The sequence below is a fragment of the Ruditapes philippinarum genome, unplaced genomic scaffold, assembly GCF_026571515.1.
Source record: "Ruditapes philippinarum isolate M1 unplaced genomic scaffold, ASM2657151v2 ctg2179_1_1_1_1, whole genome shotgun sequence".
In the NCBI taxonomy this organism is placed as follows: Eukaryota; Metazoa; Mollusca; class Bivalvia; order Venerida; family Veneridae; genus Ruditapes; species Ruditapes philippinarum.
This window is the reverse complement of record NW_026855176.1, coordinates 38,943-60,334: the sequence shown is the minus strand read 5'-3', so window position 1 is coordinate 60,334 and position 21,392 is coordinate 38,943. Positions and strand designations below refer to the sequence as shown.

General features: G+C 30.7%; 1 protein-coding gene across 3 annotated transcripts; it reads left to right on the top strand.

Moving 5' to 3' along the window:
• The first annotated feature begins 680 nt into the window (after window positions 1-680).
• LOC132742311 (uncharacterized) lies at window positions 681-20,565 on the top strand. Of its 3 annotated transcripts, none has more exons than XM_060730678.1 (8): window positions 681-812; window positions 3,549-5,009; window positions 6,160-6,178; window positions 6,584-6,765; window positions 7,995-8,056; window positions 12,005-12,731; window positions 16,154-16,942; window positions 17,511-20,565. In XM_060730678.1, exons 2-8 carry the CDS (start codon window positions 4,145-4,147, stop codon window positions 17,720-17,722), a joined length of 2,856 nt encoding a protein of 951 aa, XP_060586661.1. In that variant the 5' UTR covers window positions 681-812; window positions 3,549-4,144; the 3' UTR covers window positions 17,723-20,565. The 3 variants fall into 3 exon arrangements, with proteins under 3 accessions (XP_060586661.1, XP_060586660.1, XP_060586662.1); XM_060730677.1 differs by having other exon boundaries at window positions 682-812; window positions 4,135-5,009; XM_060730679.1 differs by having other exon boundaries at window positions 797-931.
• Window positions 20,566-21,392: the final 827 nt, after the last annotated feature.

The window sequence follows — 21,392 nt, the reverse complement described above, 5'->3', positions numbered from 1 at the left end:
CCCTCGTACCTTAACGCCCTTCAGTTTCAATAATACTAGCCAATTTGAATATTTTTTTAAAGCGGATGTATTGCATTAGGGGTGGTCTACCTTAACTTTGCTATATCGTTATCAAGGGTTAGCCTTGTGAAGTAGAATTTAAAAGTGAAAACAATTATCACAATCGCAAAAGGTTAAGTTATCATGATTTCTTTCTGTACAACGACATTTTAAAGATCCTGTAACACAATTTTTTATGGTTTTATATCATATATATGATGCTCAAATTAAGATTTATAAATTTTGTAAGTTCCAAAAAGCATTATTTATAAAGATATTACCGAATTTAACATTTCATGTAAATAAAAGGAGGTAATAAAAGATTTATTTTTTTATAAAGTCTAAGTCAAATTCAAATTTCAATAAGAAATTAATGCATATATTTTAATGATTACATATAATGTGTGCAAATATTTGCAGTACATATTTTACATATTATTCGATGTTTGAAATTTTTTTTATAAACATAATTATATACATATGAATAACTTCACTTAAGTTAGGTAAATAACCTCATTTACAGCATACATGATTTTTAAGAAAAAAAAGAAGAAAAAAGAAAAGAAACGAAACAAAACAAAACAAAAAACTAACAGAGACTAAATAGATGGATTAGCTTTTTCAAATTTAGTGGTAGTATACCTTAAACTTAAATATGATATTTGATACTAAAAATCTATTTTATCCCCAGACTTATAAATTGTTTGTTTTCAACAATGCTATAAGATCCTACCATGAATCGAAAAGGACTATCAGATGACAGTGACTGACGTGTAAGTGTTTCGTGATTTATTTGGACTACTTTCGTTTTCAAAGGTCATTTACCATAGAAAAAGGTTTACAATTGAAAAAGTTAGGAAATACATATAATTGACAGTTAATTGGATTAAAGGTATGTGTAACAATTTCCCCCACTTTTCTACTTTTCCAATCGCTTGTTACCATGAATATTATCAAATATTAAAATTGTTGATATTTAATCTTCAAAATGATCTATATAATTGACCCACTTCTTAGGGGTGTTATTAAAAATGTTTTTCTTTCCGTCTGAAAAGAAACGTTTATATATTTATTTTCATTCTTTAAATATATTATTAATAATAAGTTAGTTATTGTTACATTTTATAGCGCACTAAAAACATTTTATGATTATTCAGCAAGCATGTAGGCCTATTGTAAAGTATTAAATAACTAGATAGATATTATAATAACAAAATTACGGAAACGTTTAAGGGCCTTCATTTAGGACGATCATTAGGTGTAAGACTACTGATATTTTTTCTATTTAATACGATGTTTTAACAGAAAACAATTTATATTATTCACAAAGACAAGACCATTTGTTGTTATTCTTAGTTACTTGTCTCAAAATGCTTGAAGTTTTTGTGTAGGCGATTTTTTGTCAAAAAACCCTTTTTTTTACAAAAGATGAAAATACCTTTTCGCCTAGACAAATCAGCAAACATATTTCCAGAAAAGAAATTGCGAAGTAAACGTTTTTTGTTAATCTTTGTTATTGAAATACATTGATTTGCGTTAAAACGTCTAATTAAGTTAATCGAATAAAAATCATTCGACAAATACATCATTATCTCACTTACTGGAGACACTTTAACGTTTCTGTACAAGATATATCTTGGTTAGTTTGAAGAATCACTTAGTTTGTTACAAATCTGATAGATATCTCGTCAAATTAAACAATCTTGTAAGATAAATGTATGTAAGTAAATTAATATTTTATTTCTATTGCTCTATTTGTAATGATATGAATGTTTGGATTCGTTTGACATTTTTAGCTATAGGCCTAATAAGGACGACGTAAGTGTAGAATTTAATTTAAAACACTTTGTCACCACTTTTCTACTTTTCCTATCGCTTGTTACCATGAATATTATCAAATATTATTGTTGATATTTAATTTTCAAAATGATCTATATCGTTGATCCACTTCTTAGGGGTGTTATTAAAAATGTTTTTCTTTCCCTCCGAAATGAAACGTTTATCTTTTTTCGTTCTTTTAAATTTATTATTAATAACTTCGTTATTGCTACATTTTATCGCGCACTAAAATATATATCGAATTAGTTTCCCATTACTTTCAGAACATTACTTTCTCGAGCCTTTGGCACCTGTCTTATTTATATAAGTTTTGCTTTACATTTCTGTCCTCATATAATGTTATGTTAATGTTACCAAAGAGCACTAACAAAGTGTAAAACAATGTGAAGTTTTTGTCTAGTTGCAGAGTATGCATAGAAACAAGCTGCTCTATTTATGCATATAGATAAGATGCATATAACAGAACATCGAGATCTGTGGTCAGCCAGAATAATGATTGCATAAAATGACTGTTTGCCATGGGCAATGATCATACCAAATAAAATAAGATGGGGCTTATTCTTTTTCCATTTATCGTGTAAACAAGGTTAACAGGCAGCTTGTACGTACATACTGAACAACCCTATCAGAGGATGGTCCCCGCAAATGGCTACAACTTAGTCAAAATCAAAGTCTGATATATGGGCATTTGAAAATGATTTTCTCCTTATTTAATCTTAAAGAAATGTATCAAGTTTAAAGTGAGTGCTTTCAGTGGTGTCAAAAAGTTGCATGTAAAACTTAAACAAGGAATTTTCTAAGTTTAAAAAGTTCAAATATATATATATAGTGTTATCTGATTAATTGATTGTCTCCTGCGCACGACTTAACTATCTTGTTAATACTTACTAGGTCCCGAGACGTCATTATATAGAACGTGCGACACATGACCACAACATAGTATCTCGTGTGCACGACTTAATTATCTCCTGCGCGCGTCACCACGACATAGTATCTCTGCGCACCACTTAATTATCTCGTTCCTACGTATAAGTAACTCGTAGCCACGACATAGTATTTCGTGCGCACCACTTAATTATCTCATTCCTACGACTTCGTAATTCGTGGCCACGACATACTATCTCTTGCGCACTACTTAATTATCTCGTGCACACGGGCCACGACATAGTATCTCGTGCGCACAAGATAAATAAAAACACATACATGTCATATTTATGCCACCGTAGATTACACTTTAAGTAAACGTCTTATACCCTTTTGAATACGTTTTGTTATGAATGCAAGCTATCGATGGTATGCAAATAGTGCATCTTCTAACTAATTGTGCGTAATTTTATACATCGCAAATAAAAGCATTGTGCAGATGTTATCTGTGTAATTGTTTTGATTGTTATTGTAAAATTTGAAATTTATCTTTTACAACAAATATTTGAGACTCTATGCGCTGCGTAGATCATAAATATAATAAATTATATTATATAAGCTTCTGCTTTGCCTGTTGTTTCAATACAATAGTCTGGTATTTTTAAAAAAAAGTCAAAGTTATAATGATACTCATGATAAAGAAATATACGATATATTGATATACACGATTATTGAGAAGTAAATTGACAAACGATTGCCTACATTTCATTTATTCATTTATTATAATAATCTATTCATATTCACAGACTTTCAAGCACAAACATTAACACATGCCCAATATGATGAATAGCTAGCTATTCTATACTGGAAATCATAGTTTAAGGAGGGCAACATGACAGTTAATGTTACGTCAGCCTATATGAAGAATCGACTGGTAAATAGCAGATGTACTTGTTATCTGGAGGGAAGTCGGTAGATGTCTGAGAAGAATATCAAGCTTAGTTAGAGGAACGTGTTAATTAGACTATAGTAGTCTCATGCGTACATTTCCTTACTAGTATAAGTAATGCAGTCTGAGTTGTGAAGTGTCAGTCGATCAGTGTATCAGAATAAATAATGAGACCCATTTATCAGACTATGATATATGTATTTGCTTTGATGCTTAGCTCCTTTCAACAATAAAATGAATATCCTTCATTTTTTGACAATGTTGAAACATTTAAAAACGTACTCTAAATAATACACTCCGGTCCGTCTAATATTATGAAGATTGCTTGTTTATATTGGTGATAAAAACTGATAAAGAAAATACGCAGATATAAATATATAGGCCAAATAGATTTAATGTGAAACATTCATATAGTTTAATTCATAATTTGCTTTTATATATAGATGCAAAATTATGGAAGTCTCTGGTAAGACAGTGCTTAAAAACAAAAATTTAAAACTGTGCAATTTCTGTGAAGATTTTGATGTAACAACTTATGCCGATGGGTTCTGCTTAGAATGCGAAGTCTATACTTGTGACACATGTTTTCAAAAACACAAAGGACGAAGAATTAATAGAAATCATTCCTTAGTTAATGTTGACGAGTCCAATTCAGTCAAAATAACGGTTGATGATGCGTATGAAACTTGTCAATTTCACAAAGGAGAACTTGTGAAATTTTATTGCTCGAAGCACGACCAAGTTTGCTGTGGGGATTGTATAGTATTAAATCACAATGGATGCAAGATAGAGTTTATCAACAACAAAGCTGCTGCCTTTGAAAACAGCCAGGACAATAAAACTTTAATAAAGGATTTAAACAAATGCAAGAGACAGGCTGAAGATAGTTTATCATTGGTAGCGATAAACAGACAACAGTTGTCCAAACTATATGAGCAGTTTGTCCGAGACGTTGAAACTTTTGCGGAAGAAAGTATTGAGCGTTTGAACTTGATGAAGGAGAAGGTTCTTAATCAAGGCAAAGATGTTATGTTGAATGACAAACGAAAATTGGATGATATTCAGAAGGAGGCCGACGACCTGATAGTTGAAATATCTAATCAAAGCAGTCTACTGGAGTCTAAAAAGGATCAACCTAACAAGTTGTTTGCTGCTTCACTGCAAGTTAAGCCCGCATTGAAAAGGACACAGCATAATATTGATATTCTTAGAAAGAAAAATGTTGTGACCGAATATATATTCAAACGGGACCAAACTTTAGAAGAGATGATGAAAGAAAGCAAGGGGATTGGGTTGCTTCTTCAACAGGGGGAAACAGGTATCTTGTTTTTGTTTACTTTTAATCTATTTTATGGGTCAGCTATGTCATCACAAATATGTGCTGCTTTTCAAGTAAATGTATAATTTTATCTTGTACATATATTGTACATCATGATTCTTTCTGTCGTTACCTTTTCATGATTTGTATGTACATGTATTCGTTGAACGTTTTGAATAGACAGTCACTGTTAAATTTACTAAAATAGTATCATCTCTTATTTACTGGTTACCGTAATAGATTCAATAGTTAGTGCCATAAGTTATATAATTTTAGACCGCCTCCGTGGCCGAGGGGTTAGAGTCGATCACTTCTAATCCAGATACCCTCTGGCGTGGGATCGATCCCGAGGAGATGCTTTGGTAGTTTAGCGCGGAGGAAGATAGTCTAGTACTGGTGTAACTCTCCAGGAACGTTGTTTAGGAAACTACCCGCCTATATGACTATAATACTGTTGCGAAAAGGCGTAAAATGAAACAAACAAACAATATATAATTTAAGGTAATCTACATCAAAAAGAACTCAAACAACAAAAAATTCATCATTTTTATTTTTGAATTTCAGTTTAAATACAGAAATTTTGACAACCTGCGCAATTTAAAACTTTGACTTTTTTAGCAGACCAAACGTGTGTTATTATAATAGTACAATCAATAAAGTACAAGTACCTAGCGTGATAATTCGCGAAGTATTGACGGATGTATTTGATATCAACATTTCAAATTTTGATATCATAATCAATATGTTCTTACTGAATGTACAATTTACTAAACCAGTTGTTCATCTAGAACACAATAAATGACTTTTCAGTCTTAATGTTAAATAGGAATATCATAGAATGACGGTAACGTCGTCAACACGATGTCGTGACTCGCCCCGCAACCTTTATATTTCATAGCTTCAAATCTATTTATTTGTAATTATTATTATTATTCGAACGTTTCAGACAAAATTCGTATATATGCTAGTCATATTTTTTAGCATAATAGTCAACTTATCCTTTATAAACAAAATTTGTCTGATTATTCCATACACATATATAAGGATAAGTATGCGATATGTCGTATTATTTCCATTGTTAATATTTTGTCACAGCTTTTAATCTGGTATAAACTCATTATTTTATGAATTTTTATTTTTATTTTTTCAGAATCAACTATCTATACAAGGCAAGTAAATTTATGAACAATTTTATTCCTGCTTTTCAACTTAAATCATGTTGTTATAAAGCAGTTAATACTCCAGAACAAGATACACTTATTAATGTTTATATTCCTGATGTTTTGACAACCCTGCCTTTCCTTTGAAATGAACTGGCTTTGTTCAAACCACTGGTAATAAATGTGTTAGTATATAACAACTACAAATATTCTTTCTGTGATTAAATAAACTTTTGTAAGTCATAGAAGAAAAACTTCAACCTTAAAACAGATTTTTTCGCATCAAAACTAAGGAGAACTTAATTAAGGAGACCCGAAACGAAACAAATCGGTAATTTCCACTTTGCTATAAAAGCATCAAAACAATTATTCTGTTGTAATTATAGGTGACAAGATTATTTTTCAATCTTTCAGAGATATAGACCCACCAGAAACAGTTGCTAGATATGTTAAAGTACAAAACATTCCAAAAGGATTAGACATACAAAGCCTGAAAGTTGTCTTGTTTAGAGAAGGGGATTTTCCAGTAAGACTTCCAAAACTGATTTATTGTAATGGTGACAGTGAAGCTCTGCTTATATGTCAGTCTGAAAAAGGTATTTCAAACTATTTGTTCATGTTATTTTAAAATGTAATTGAGAAAGTTTTTGGCTAGGCACTGATTCAGTGTTACAAAGGATGCATCGGAGCATCAAAAGATTAGTATTTAGAAGTATGTATGCCCTCCAGCAAAGTATTTATGTCATGTAGAGCTTTAAATAGTGAACAATGTTAAAAAGAACCAATTTAATGTTATGTTTAGATTCTATCAGACATTAAATAGTAAAATCCAAAAAGAATAAATATTGGTCAACGTTATTGTGTAGTGTTAATTTCTTAATCGGACCAAGCTTTTATTACTTAGTATTGTGTTTTCTGTGAGATTCGTTCCATGCAATATCCGATGAAAGAAGAAATTACCTCTCTGATATACAGTCTTTTTGATATGTGAGAAGTCTTACTACATTCAAATTATAATTAACCTTATTTCTGACCGTCCTATCGTCGATTTACATAATGACTATTAATATCACGCTGTTTCATTTAATTTCGTCAGTATCTTTTGAAAAAGAACCTCTCATATCCAAGATTGGATTCGTACCAGTAGTTTAAATGTCATAGGCACAATGACCTTAAACCATTTCCGTTCTTTAACGATTGCACAGTTTCAAAATTACACCAGAAAAATAACAAAATTATCAATTGACGGAACGACTTTACATTTCCTTTTAAGTAGGCGACAAGTTTCTTATCGTAAGTTGATTGAATGGCAATGTCACCTTGACATTCAAATTTAAATGCTGTATTTATTTACGACATATATTTATTTGATATGCAACGGTCAAATATAATGATAACATATTAGTTATAACATATAACATAATCTAGGCATCTGTAGTGTAACATTATTTCCTTCCATATATGTTCTAGTTATTTTTAAATGTAGTCAAATGGATAGCCTGATTTAACGAATGTTTTAGCAAGTCTTACCATTAGGATCAATGAACTTTGGGATATTTTGGTTTTCACAGGTGAAAGAAACAAGTTGATAACAGTAAAAGTATGAATCTCGAAATTGTAAAACTTGCCCTCTTACCAAATAAATCTAAATAATTCTAAAACATAGATCTAGTTGTTTCCTGTAAAATGTTGTTTCCTGTAAAATGAATAACAATATTGTATGAGCCGTGTTGTTATTAATTACGAGAAATCATTTAAGTGTAAAAAGTCGCCTTCCCTAACTGAGCATGTTGCTACACAGTTCTTTAATTTTCATTTATTTTAGACGCTGTAGATCTGACCAAGTGTACACATCTAAAACCATTTGAATTTAAAGTTCTAGAGAAGGTAAGGATGAATTAAAGATGATCCGGTAAATAACAATTATTATAATATTAATACTAAATTATACTGTATTTTGTAATCGTTTGCATTACATATCCAAGAATAGTTTATGATTCTTGTTTTCTGTTTTTAAATTAAATATCGATTATCTTAGGAACATTATATGCCTATAGATTATGCAAAAATAATAAATAATTTATTGCTATTTAAAATAGTTTACTTCCTGTAGGTATATTAATGAATATGTAAGTCATATTATGAAATTTGAAAACACATTTATTCTTATATTTACAAATGACTTGCAATATTTCGCATATTAATGTTCAGTTTTTACAAGAAGTTTCATCAACATATACGTATATACATTATCGATGTTTCCTCAATACTTTTTATGCCACTGCAGCATCTGCGATGCGGTGGCATATAGCGATTTGTCTGTGTGTGTGTGTGTGTGTGTGTGTGTGTGTGTGTGTGTGTGTGTTTGTGTGTGTGTGTGTTTGTGTGTGTTCTATAAATTATATAGTGACCTTGAAAAATCTTCTTGTGAAAAACCACAAGTCCAATTTCAACCAAACTTGGCAGCATTGATCCTCGGGTGAGAGCTTCCAAAGTTGTTCAAAGAATTCCATTCCATGCAGAAATCTGGTTGCCATGGCAACCAAAAGGAGTTATAAGAATAAATTAATAAAATCTTGTTGTAAAGACCCAAAAGGCATATAGCCTAGATATTTTTAATAAGTCATTTTCTGGTAAATTATAGCCCTGGGGTCCAAATCGGCCCGCCCTGGGGGTCATTGATTTTCACTTTATATACATATAGTGAAAACTTAAAATACCTTCTTGTGTGAAGGTACTAGGCTTAGAGGTTTGATATTTTGTATGTGTTATTATCTATAGGTACTCTACCAAATTTGTTCAAATTTTGCCTCTAGTGTCAAAATCAGCCCCACCCCCGAGGGTCATAGGTTTTCCTTATATGTATATAGTAAAAACTAAAAAAAACATCTTTTCTAAATTCACAAAGGCTAGAGTTTATATATTTTGCATGAAACATTGTGTAGTGAACCTTTAGCAAGATTGTACAAGTTATAGCCATGGGGTCAAAATTGGCAAAAGCTAGAGGTTAGACATTTTGCAATAAACATTGTGTAGTGAACCTCTAGCAAGATTATTCAAATTAAAGCCCTGGGGTTAAAATTGGCCCCTCCCCTGGGGATGATTGGTTTTCTTATTGTCTGAAGGTACTTATCTGATAATAACAGATAGATAAGTGATCTATGCATTATGGAAATCTGTATAGAAACAAAAAACTGTGTTCCTACATTACTATTTAGTGTTGTATTTATGCGGTGGCATGGCAATTTTTTTTAAAATGCAATCTTGTTTCAAATTATACTAAGAAAAAATGCTGGTTCGTCAAAGATTATTATTTACCGATATATTTCATATTCTAGTTTGATGCAATAACTAGAGTTGTAAATGCATTTATTCAAAACATTCAACGTATTTCACAATAGGGAAACCCTCAAGGAGTACTTATATTATAAACATCTGTGACTGAGTAAATTGTAATAATCAGCACCTTTGCATAGACGAGCAACAACAATGTCTTTTACAGGTGTTATGTAATCCTTTTTTTCTTCAGAATATCTTTTTATAAAATTAATGAACGGTAAAATTATGTTCATAACATAATGTTATGATCACATCATGGTGGATTTTTGAAAGACATGTAACATAGAATGACTACACTATTTAACACAAATGTATAGTGTATAAAAGAAATAAAACACAACAAAATATTACTATGCTAATGTAAGCGATATATTACACTTTTGTCTGTTTACAAAATAAGATGATCACTAAAATTTAACATCATTATTATATTGATAATATATCAGAATAATATTGCTGAAGATAGAGAAAATTCCTTAAAATTCACCACAATTTAAGGAAGCGTAAAGGCAATTGAATGAGACTTTCCCCATAAGGCATTTTCTCTTAAGCACAATGCATCAAATATGTAACGGAATACAACCGATCTGTAAAAGGGATGACAAATGTTTTAAAAGTCGAGAAATTATTGCAAGTGAAGACAAATACACAATTCGTGATATTGCCATACCTATTGACATACCGCTATAGCGAATGCATTTTATTTTGAAGCGTATTTGAAGTACGATCAAAGATTTCTACAAAATTTATATATGTTTACAAATAGTAGATATTGTTTGAGGATTGGTATGGAGGGAATCTGATCTATGAGGGAGGTAGTGTGTATGAAATTACAATTCAACTTCATCTTTTTACCAATTTAAACTACTCGTTTCACTTTCATCATATATATCACTCACTTTTTTGACCTCACAGAGACTTTATAGATGTTTTGTGATCATGAAATAAATATAGATAAAAACTGGTAATATTTTTCCCCACAACAAATATTACGACATAAGTGTTCAATATACGAGTTATTGTTAAAAAAAGAAGGAGCTATATTTCTTACCTTTAACTTCACTTTTAAACAACGTGTAACATGGTTCGGTATGTAAAGGTTGATTGTGGGTTATGGGGTAACAAAGAGTTGACAGTACAGACTGTAATTCCTCAAAATTGTGTCACTTTGGAGAAAAATACAATGACGTTCGTCATTTCGAATTTGTTTTGTTCTTTTGCAAGTATTCATTCATTACATAAAAAATGCGCATCAGGGTGATCTATGATCATGGTACTAATTATAAATTGCTTTGGAGTAAAACGAGAATGTGGTTTGGATTGTTTATGTAATTGATTTGAATAGATAGTGATTATATTGTTTGAACATTTACTGTCATCAATCTTAATGAAATATAAAGAGTGACATTTCTGTGCCGATAATAAAAGGAAAAGCAATCAAACATATTTGACATAAAGCGTAATAAAATAGTTATTATTTATCAATTGAAGATATAGCAAAACAGTGTTACTGGTTATGTTATTTATATCAATTGTCGCTTAAACTATTCAGAAAGCTTCTGATTGCTGATCTAGCTAGCCTGAGTAACCTGTATTGCAACCTGTCAATGTGTATGTTTTTATGATAAATTTTAGCATAAATATTATTGCGTTTGTTTGCTGACTGGCTAATTTCTTGTTGGCTGGCTCCAGTATTCCTCACTTGAATACTGTTGAATCACCCTTAGGATATGTGACCTGTTTTTTAATTTGTCTTATCTATGATATGCAGGTTTCTTCTGATCCCCTTTCAGAATTCCATTTTATTTAGTTCAGCCCATTGTTTTCTCGCTTAGGGCACACACATTTCTTTACTTGGGGACCATATGCCGCTTTTCACGGAATGGCACTTACGTGTCACATTGAAGGTTCCGTGATCTGCGGATGTTTAAAAATTCAAATTTGTACAAGTTCATGTTAAATGTTTAATTCTGCTTAAGCCGGTGCTAGGGGCGTGGACGGTAGTTTGCTCTTGAAAGAACTGTCCATGAACAGGCTCAATTGAACGGAGCCTGCAACATTTTCAATATTGCCGTGTTGTGCTTTCTTCAGGGATTCTTATTTTCTCTATTTCAAAGATGAAAAATTGAGACCTCAAACAGTCTTTTGCAAATCTTGTTTTTCTTTTTGCGTTATGTCACGAAAATATAATGGGAATGAAATATTTAAAAGGGCAAATAATCCAAATTTTAGCGCTTAAGAGTTAAATAACAGACGGATGGCTGCCAAAGTCAAGACGGATAATGCCAGGTCTATAACTCTCTGTCTGCTACGGGGGATAACAAGATAACATGACATTTGTATATTTGCAACACATCTGACATTGTTCATGATGATCTTAGTATTTCTGTTAGAGAAACTTTTAATAAAATACCGATTAAGCATTATTTCTACGATGTATTGTATCGAATCGTCAACATATTTACTAATAAGCATGAAACTGTTTCTATTTGACAGGTTGGCAAATTCGTCACAAAAGCAATAGATCAAAATTGTGTGGAGAAAATGAAACAATTTTCCAACTTTGATAAGTTTCAACGGGAACTCTTATACTATGACATAACAATAATAAAAGAACCACCGTGTGTAATCGGTGCCCCGACAATTTTACAAATCAAGTTTTCCAAGCTTATAATTGATAAATGGACACAGATTCAAACAACCGAAAATTTCAAAAGTAAAAGTGAAGCACACAAAAAGAAAGACGCTTTGACAAGCGACAATGATTTAAGCATCAGTGAAAACTTAAGTAACAAAATTGGTAGTAAATATTTGAAGGAATACATCACAAAAGAGAACATTAATGTTTATGTTTATGAGGCAAATATACTGCAGCTTGATGTTGACTGTATTGTGAGTGCTTCAAATGAATGTCTGCAACATGGAGGAGGTGTTGCTGCAGTAATAGAAAAGGGTGCTGGCTACAGACTAACAAAAGAAAGCAATGATTTTGTCAGGAAGTATGGTAATTTGCCAGTGGGAAAAGCTTGTACAACTACAGCTGGGAATTTAAGTTATGATTGTGTTATACATACAGTTGGTCCCAGATGGTCTGCCTATTCCCCACATTCTATGCAAGATGTCCAAGATTGTCAGCTGCATCTGTACCAAGCTGTATATAACAGTTTCATAGAAGCAGAAAAAAGAGGTCTAAAGTCCATCGCGTTGCCTGCAATAAGCTCAGGTTGGTAGATTTCTACTTGTTATATGATTGACAATGTATGTTTGAAATAGAGTAAAAACCCTCTATCAAAATAATAACTGGCCTGAATCAGAATGGTTTAAAGAGAGGGGTGGTTTTATATGTGGATATTACTATCAAAGTTTATACACTTTACGACAGAAGTTGAAATTTAGAAGTTTTGTTTAGCTTTACATTTTAAAGAAAATGATGGAGCTATTGCTACAGTCAGTTTAACCTGGACATTTCTTTCCGAAAGTTTAACATTTGCCACTCTTTTTTGTTAATTTCTTAATGGCTTGTCTTTATACGTGGACATAACAACCTTTTGCGCAAGACCTTCAGATAAATTAGACTGGATCTGAAACTTTACTCATAAATGACTTTTAAGGTCATATGTTTGAATTTTGCTTAATTTGCTAATATTTCACTACGATACATTTCAATCTTTATTATTTTATTCATACAAATCAAGAAGTAACAATAAAAATAAGTTTTTATAAATAATATCAACAATAAATTTATTTTCGCTCGAAAGGGCGATTTGAGTTATTTTCGTAGGTAGCTATTTTCGGATCAAACTTCACTTTTTACGATATTTATTTGGTTTTGATATGTTAATTTGTTGAAAAATCATTCAAAGAATGCATAAATGTTTAAATAAACTAATAAATTAAACGAATAAAAGCACTAAATAAAAAATAAATGTTATTTTCGTAGCCGGGATCTTATTTTCGCGAAAATAGCTTATTTTCGGTATCCATCTATACCCCTAAATGGCTTGTCTTCATACGTAGATATAACAACCTTTTTCAAATCAGACTTAAACTGAAAATTTACTCATAAATGATTTTTATGGTCAATGTTTGAATTCTGCTTAATTTACTATAATTGACAATGATTAAACCAATATTTTGGACTCGACCTTCAAGTGACAAACCTGGTTATGACCTTCACTCATCTATGACTACTCTTCCTTGACCTTTGGGTTCAAATAACTGAATTTTGCTTGATTTTGCTATAATTGGCTACAACTTAGTTATATATGAATGGATTGTGTCGAAAAAAAACAGTTAAGCAGATTAAATTGACTATGAACTTCACTCAAGAATGATTTTGCCTTTGAATGTCTAAATATTGTAATTTCACAGTTTGATTTGCTATTACTGGCTAAAATCTTTTAGTTACTTTATATATTGTCCCAACAATTCTTGATAAAAAATATTAAACGAGATTTTAATAAGCTTGACATTGACCTTAATTTGATCTTTATCGTCAAGGTCTAGTTATTGAAATTGGCTTGAATTGTCATAACTTTATTATTTATTTATAGATTTTATTGATACTTGGACAAAGGGACAGTAATAAGAAAACTGACATGTTAAGTTATTCAAAAATGACATTGACCTATAAATAATCTTTATTGTCGATATCAAATTATTGAAATTTGCTTAAATTTCTTGACAATATTTTAAGTTGCTTAAAGGCACATTATGCCTTAGGAATGAATATTTTTTTCTCATTTAAGGAAGGGCAAGCCTGAATTTTATTACATTTAAATAATAGTTTTAGAGCATTTAAATACTGATCACCTGAAGAAAGTAACTATTGATTGTAAAAATATCTGTCATAACAGTTGTAAAAGTTTTACAAAACAATTCTTTAACTTCCATAAAAAATCCCTTTTCTCTAACCAAAATTGTTATTTATTTACATATTTGATTCATACCTGGACAAAAGACCACAAATGATAACACCGGAATGATAACTAATTCAGATGTGACCTTGACTTTAACTGACCTTGACCGTCAAGGACAAATATAAATTTGAATAAAAAATATTTTATAGCACTTTTCTTGGTGGTGACTCTTGTTTATGCATATTTTCAAAGAATATATAATATAAATATATATAATGTATGAAAACCCTCAAATAAATATAGCAAGAGGCAGTCACCGACTTCCAAATGCCAACCAAAAGAAAAGATAAGCAAAAACTGATCTATACACTCGGACCTTTATAAACATATATCAAACGAAAAATAACCCAAAAGTTACAAATCTGTTCAATGCAAGCTTTCCACCAATGTAGTTTCAAACTGATATCTTATATAAACTATTATAATTTTGACAAAAGGGGATAAAAGAAAAGCAAATTAAGCACAAAAATATCAAAGGTCAATTGCTCCAAAATTATGATGCAGAACGGTGTCAAATGCATCTCTTCTTACTGTGACATCTTCCGATGATTATTTAAATTACATGTTATATCTCTATTGTCTAAGCAAAAGTATCGAAGTAAAGTAAACAAAGGGACATTATTTAAAACATAAGGGTGAAAATGTATCATACTTGTGCTCCGTAAAACGTTCCCAATGAGACCACCTTTAAGGACGTATTTGGGAGTTTTCATATAAACATATAGGCAGATCTAAAACTGTTCAATGTTCAAACTTGGCATTTTGTTAGAATATGATAACAAACATATTTTTTGTAATAAAGTTGGGGTCACCGATTAAGCCTTTTGGATTACTGCCCTTGAGTCAGACTTATTTGATATTATTTCGATGGCAGATAACGTTTATTTTGTTCTGGGTTATGAGTTTTTTTCATTGTAGATCACAATACATAACAACATGCAATTCCATGTATTTTTTTCTGTTACATTTTTTCAATGCAAATAAACGGTTTTAAAATTCTATAAAAATAGGCAATTGTTTTAAGAAAACTACATAGGTATGATCCTTGTGTAGTACCCATTCAAATTGTTCAAATGGTTCTGGTTGGTTGCATTAGATGGTCATATGGCCTGTAAAGGGATTTAAAAAATATAACTTTCATCTATATATCTAGGGACAATTAAGCACTGAAGCACATGGGTTTTCCTTCTATGTATATAGATAAACATTTTACCGACACCTTCTTTGAAACCTGAAACCTACAAGCGCTTAGATATTCTGAATGAGACATCATCTTATTTATTACTAGTATTAATATACAAAGATTGTTCAAATTAGGTCAAAGAGGTCAAAATTGGCTACTTCCAGACAAGTTGGACCTGCGTTTTCCTTTTATATTTATAGTACAAATCCACTTATCTGGTAGCCCAAATGCTGGAGCTAAAATATGTGACAGGAAAATCATCTAATGGATCTCAAATTGTGACACTAGTGTTAAAATTAATCCAGCTAATGTGTTTGTGATGGGTTTTCCCTAAATATATAATAGTAACCAGAAAAATCAGCTAAAGGCTAAGCAGCTAAAGGGCGAGAGCTTAGATATTAAGGTGGAAACATTGTTGACCTTTATCAAGTTATTGATCTGATGTTTATTCTATTGTACAATTTTCATTTTATCTCTATGTCTATATGCAAATGTAGCATAGTTAAGCATTTAAGAAAAATGTATTTATTTCAAATCTTTCAGCAATATTTGGTGTTCCAGAAGAGATTTGTGTACAGCAGTATGCAAAAGCTACATTTGATTACAGCAGAAAAACTTCTAATGAGCCATCTGCATTAAAAGAGATCCATTTTATTGACAAGAACACAAATATTGTAAAGAAAATACAGGATGCATTCTACTTAGTGTTTGTTAAAGGAGAAATGCCTGATTGTGATACCAGCAAGTTTGTCAAAAGCTGGAGACATGGCAAAGGACATTCCCCTGGAAGTTATACTGGAGCACAAGCCGGTTTTAGCAGCAGTGTACACAAGGATAGCTTTAATGCTCAAACCCAGTCTACCACAAGCAATATTTATGAAGTAACCCAGACGGAACCATTATCATTTTTTGACGAGGAATCAAACGCATATGCATATATCCTGCATGGGAAGGAAGAATATAGGCTGCTCTTAACTCGAGGAGATCTGTTAAAAGTTAAAGCACGTGCTATTGTTATACCAGTTGATGGTCGAGGAAATCGTGGAAATATTGCTGGTAGTCTGTTTTCAAGAATACCAAATATATACCGTAAAAACTACACTTGTAAGCTGTCTTTAGAATGCCATCGTAAAAAAGAGTGTGATGTTTTCATTACACATGGTTATGAGTGTGGTTATCCAATTATTGTACATGCAATTTATCCAGCTAATGCTAAATACAAAGATATCAGCCAAAGGAAGCATGATGTTCAAAAGCTGTATAAGAATGTATTTAGCTTGTGTGACACAGAGACTGGAATTCAGGAAGTTGTTGCACCGTTACTTGGCCCAGGTAATTTAATAACATTCAGTGCTGTTAAATTGATACTTATGATAAATTTATCTGGCATCCATGATGGTTAAGGTAGTTGACTTTAAATCACGAGCTCCTTGCAGCTATAGGTTTTTTTATTCTCCAGCTAGCCTCTGAAGCATTTGTGGTTCTACTCAGTAGCCTGCCTTCGTCTGAAATAATGCATAGAAGCACCTGAGGTCTTCTTCAACAAGTAAAGCTGGAAAGTAGCCATATGACCGTTAGAGTGTTGGTGCCCACTTTAAAGTCAACCAATTAAAAAGAATTTAAATCCTGAATGATTTATCTATTGATTACATTCCATTTTAATATTAGAAAAAAAAATTGTTAACATAGAACAATGTTAACATAGAACAATGTGTATCTATATTATGGAATTAATAATTGTTTGGAGTTAATAGTGTCAGTAAACAAATTACATAAAGATAGGCCTTAGTGATTTTAGAAAATTGTGTTTGTCTCGATTCTTTTTTTGTATGTATAGAAATTAAAAATTGTCATATAATAATTATACATAGAAATTCATTTGTATGATATTGTATTACAGATAGTAGATCAGAATCTGATATAAGGGCATGCGCAGAAATGTTCCTTCAGAGTTATCTAGATTACTATTCTAGACCTGTCAGAAAGAAGTCCCTGCTAGTTCACATTGTTTGCAGAGAAGACCTGGTATTTGACTGTGTCAAAGGTTTTTTGGATGAATATGTCATGTCAAAGAAGGCAGAATGCTACTCAAGTCAAAATATAAGTTCCTAATAAATGGAACAGCATCCAACCTATTATAATACGAAGGTGAATTGTACAATGCTAAGTGTTATTATATATATCATAAATCTTTGGTGATAGCTGTTTTATGAATAAACAAATTACATATAATATTGATTTCGAAATTAATTGAATATTGATTAATACTATTATATTGTATATACATTTAATTGAAAGAACAAGAAAAGTTGGTTTTTTATATAAAAAACATCATGTATATACATGTATGTCTCGTATTGTTTGATTTCTGATTTGGCTATTTTTGGTTTACATAATATATACGATTATGAGAATCTAGTTTTTTGTAAATTTAAAAAAGAATCATACAGCAGCATACCTCAAGGTCCATCCAAATAAACGTTGTCAGGTGGTAAAATAAATTAAAATGGTATGAATGTTATGAATTTTTTTCTAAAACTTGTCAACAAATTTATATTTATATTTATGATCGAAAAGTTGTAACATAACATGTCTATTTTATTAAACACACATGAATGTGTCACAAGAAAACTGAATAAAATTATCCGGAACAAAATATCAATTTGCTATTTTAATCATATTTTTTCTGTTGAGCAATGATTTCGTCTATTGACTTAAAAGGCAAATTTATTAGCTATTACCATATTTAGAATGACTTTTCAAAATTCAAACAATAATTATTGTACCTTATATATAACTTTATACACTCTTACTGAAAAGCAAAATGTAAAGCAATTATAAATATGTTATTTTAGTTATATGTTATTTGTACGTTCGTTGGAATAAGTGAAAGTGAATACCAACTAAAACAAAATTTAGATTACGATTGATCATCTAAGTTGACGATGATTTCTCTAGGTTCATACAAATTTCTGCCTTTCCATACTTGTTATAACTGTTTTCATAACACACATTGGCTTGCTGATAACATGTTTGTTATTAGCATTTTCTTTTGATTGATTGTACTATTTATAATAATTATTTTCATTATTGTACCATTTTGAATAAGTATCAAACGTTTGTGTTCTGCTTATTCAATGTAGGATTTGTTTCATGTTATGTAATCTTTAAACATGTGATATGTTGAAGCATACCTTTATACGGCGGTATGTCGGCTTATGTGGAAGGAGTATGATGTTTAGTTAATGGTGAAATATCACGAGACATGGTAAAGTCTTCATAAACTTAATGCTTGTAAAAGCGCCTTACATTTGTAAAAACATTAGCCTCACAAATGGTATTGCTATTTGGTATAGTTATGTATTATCATATAACCTTTTGACGCAGTAATTAAGGTTGGTTGGAGAATACCACTAGAAAATTTAAACTGTTTGGTGCAAGGGAGGTATTAAGCTAGATTACTGATGGTTTGTGATTTTACAGAAGATTCTTGCTAAGTCTGATACACTGTATGGTCATTTTTTGTATAAATTATTTAAGCAAAAGTGTAAAGCAAAATCTTATGTAAAATTATGTTATTGTGCAGGGGTGTACTATTCTCCGGTCCGGTCGCTTCCGGTCTCTCCCGATCTATTTTGACCGGAATTTACGAGAGACCGGCGAATAGTATCATATTTACTGGCATGATTAGTGCCGGTCTTCTACAAATTATCAATCTTTCTAGATGAAAAATGTGTTGAGGTGAGATTTTTTGTTCGGATATAATGTATTTCGTTTCAAATTATTTGTTTGTTTTTGAATTATGTATTCTTTGTGGTTACTAATTATATATCTTAATCAGATATAAATGTAAAAGCTTATCAATTACGGGGAATGACATAAATTATTTTATGTGAGCATGAAATGTTATAAATGAAAAAGCATATTAAATACGGGGACGTCTGTTAGTTAGTTAATTTTATAGCGGTTTGTTAATGTTTTTTTTGTATTTTTTTCTTTTTCTATCTTTATCGACTAATATAGATAAAAAAATAATCATGTATGTAAATTGCGTTAGTAAAGCAAATGATGACAAAATCTAAAAAGATAAGATTTTCAAATAAAAGTATTGAACAATTAAATGGTAATTAAATAGTATTTTTATATTATTTATATTTATCGATGATTGACGATATATCATGCCGATTTTGCCAAAAATATGCATCAGTTATCTTTTTTAAATTATAACATTTTAATGTATAATTACATTTGTTAGTTTAATGTAATATCTTGATTATCAATGGCAACGGGCATATACTATCATTTTTAATCTACTTGTGTAACGCACGATCAACACCACACTTGTTTATTGTCCCTTATTATGTAATCGCTATTAGCGAAGTCCCCATCATTAAATATCTTAAGATATCTGTTCACACTTATTCAATTCAATTCAATGTTTATTTGGCTTTAACATATATACAATGTTTATCGCCAATACATCTGGCGGCACAATACAAAACAATATATATTTTGAACATGAGAAAAGCATGATAATAACAATTATATACTTTGAACATAAAAACATATAAATTATTTATGACATTACAACAAAGGTTACACAATACATAAATTATTTATAATCATCCTCTTAAAGAAAATGATTGGTATATATATTTAGCTAGCTTGATAATAGTACTGCTTTGAGAACTGTTAAGAAGATTTTTAAACTTGAATAAATTAGGCCAATGACAATAATAATTTGGCAAACATTTGATACGTAATTCTCTATAAAACGGACAAACTAAGAGGAAGTGATATTCATTTTCAATGACATTCATATTACATTTGGTACAAATTCTAAGGTTTCTTTCTATATTTCTATGTCTTCCTTCTTCTATAAGTAAGTTATGTGCAGAGCATCTAAATCTGGTCAAACTAATTCTATGATTTTCATTCTTAACACAAGAAATATATTTTTCTTAGTTAAATTATGACACTGATTAAATTACCATGTTGATCATGTTGAGCATAATTGTTTTATTATAAAGTAATTGTAATCTCTGTTTAAATATGTGTTTCTCTTAATCTCTTATGAAAAATGTTTGTTTTTTTTATGTGCTATTTCAATACTGAGTTATTACGTTTATATTACATAAATTTTAAAAATTCAATCGTCATATTGACCAACGATTATAATTCTAAAATTAACTGGAAATAATCAGTTAGTTATTTTACTATACAAAAGAAAAAAGAATACCAAACAAATTCAAATAGCAAATTTATTTTGTACGAGCATACGCTGCAATTCAGCTTGTATCATAGCTTTTATACAAGTCAAATAGATCAATAAAATATATAATGGAGGTAATGGCCGCTCTGAATAACCAGTCGAGGTATCTCGCCTGATTCCTATAAACATGTACCTAATGCAGCGAAACAGCAAGAAAGCCAGACGTGTCGCGCTAATATTTCATTTCAAGCTTATTAAATAAAAACACATGTGCCATACTGAAACCATTTAACATTGGCTACCGGGTAACCAGAACCGAATGCCAAATAGTTTACCGGCTAATGCAAAAAAATGTGACACATCTGACTTCTTCCATGAATAAATTTTCGCCACAATAAATTGATTAATTTTACTTCTCCTAAATAAATTTTCGCCACAATAAATTGATTAATTTATCCCCCAAATTTATTCATACTATTTTTTTTTTTTATTTTTATTTTTTATTAAAGAGGCCGGTAACAACTTCCCAGGTCTATACATGGCGTGATCCTAAATGCTTGACAATAGCAT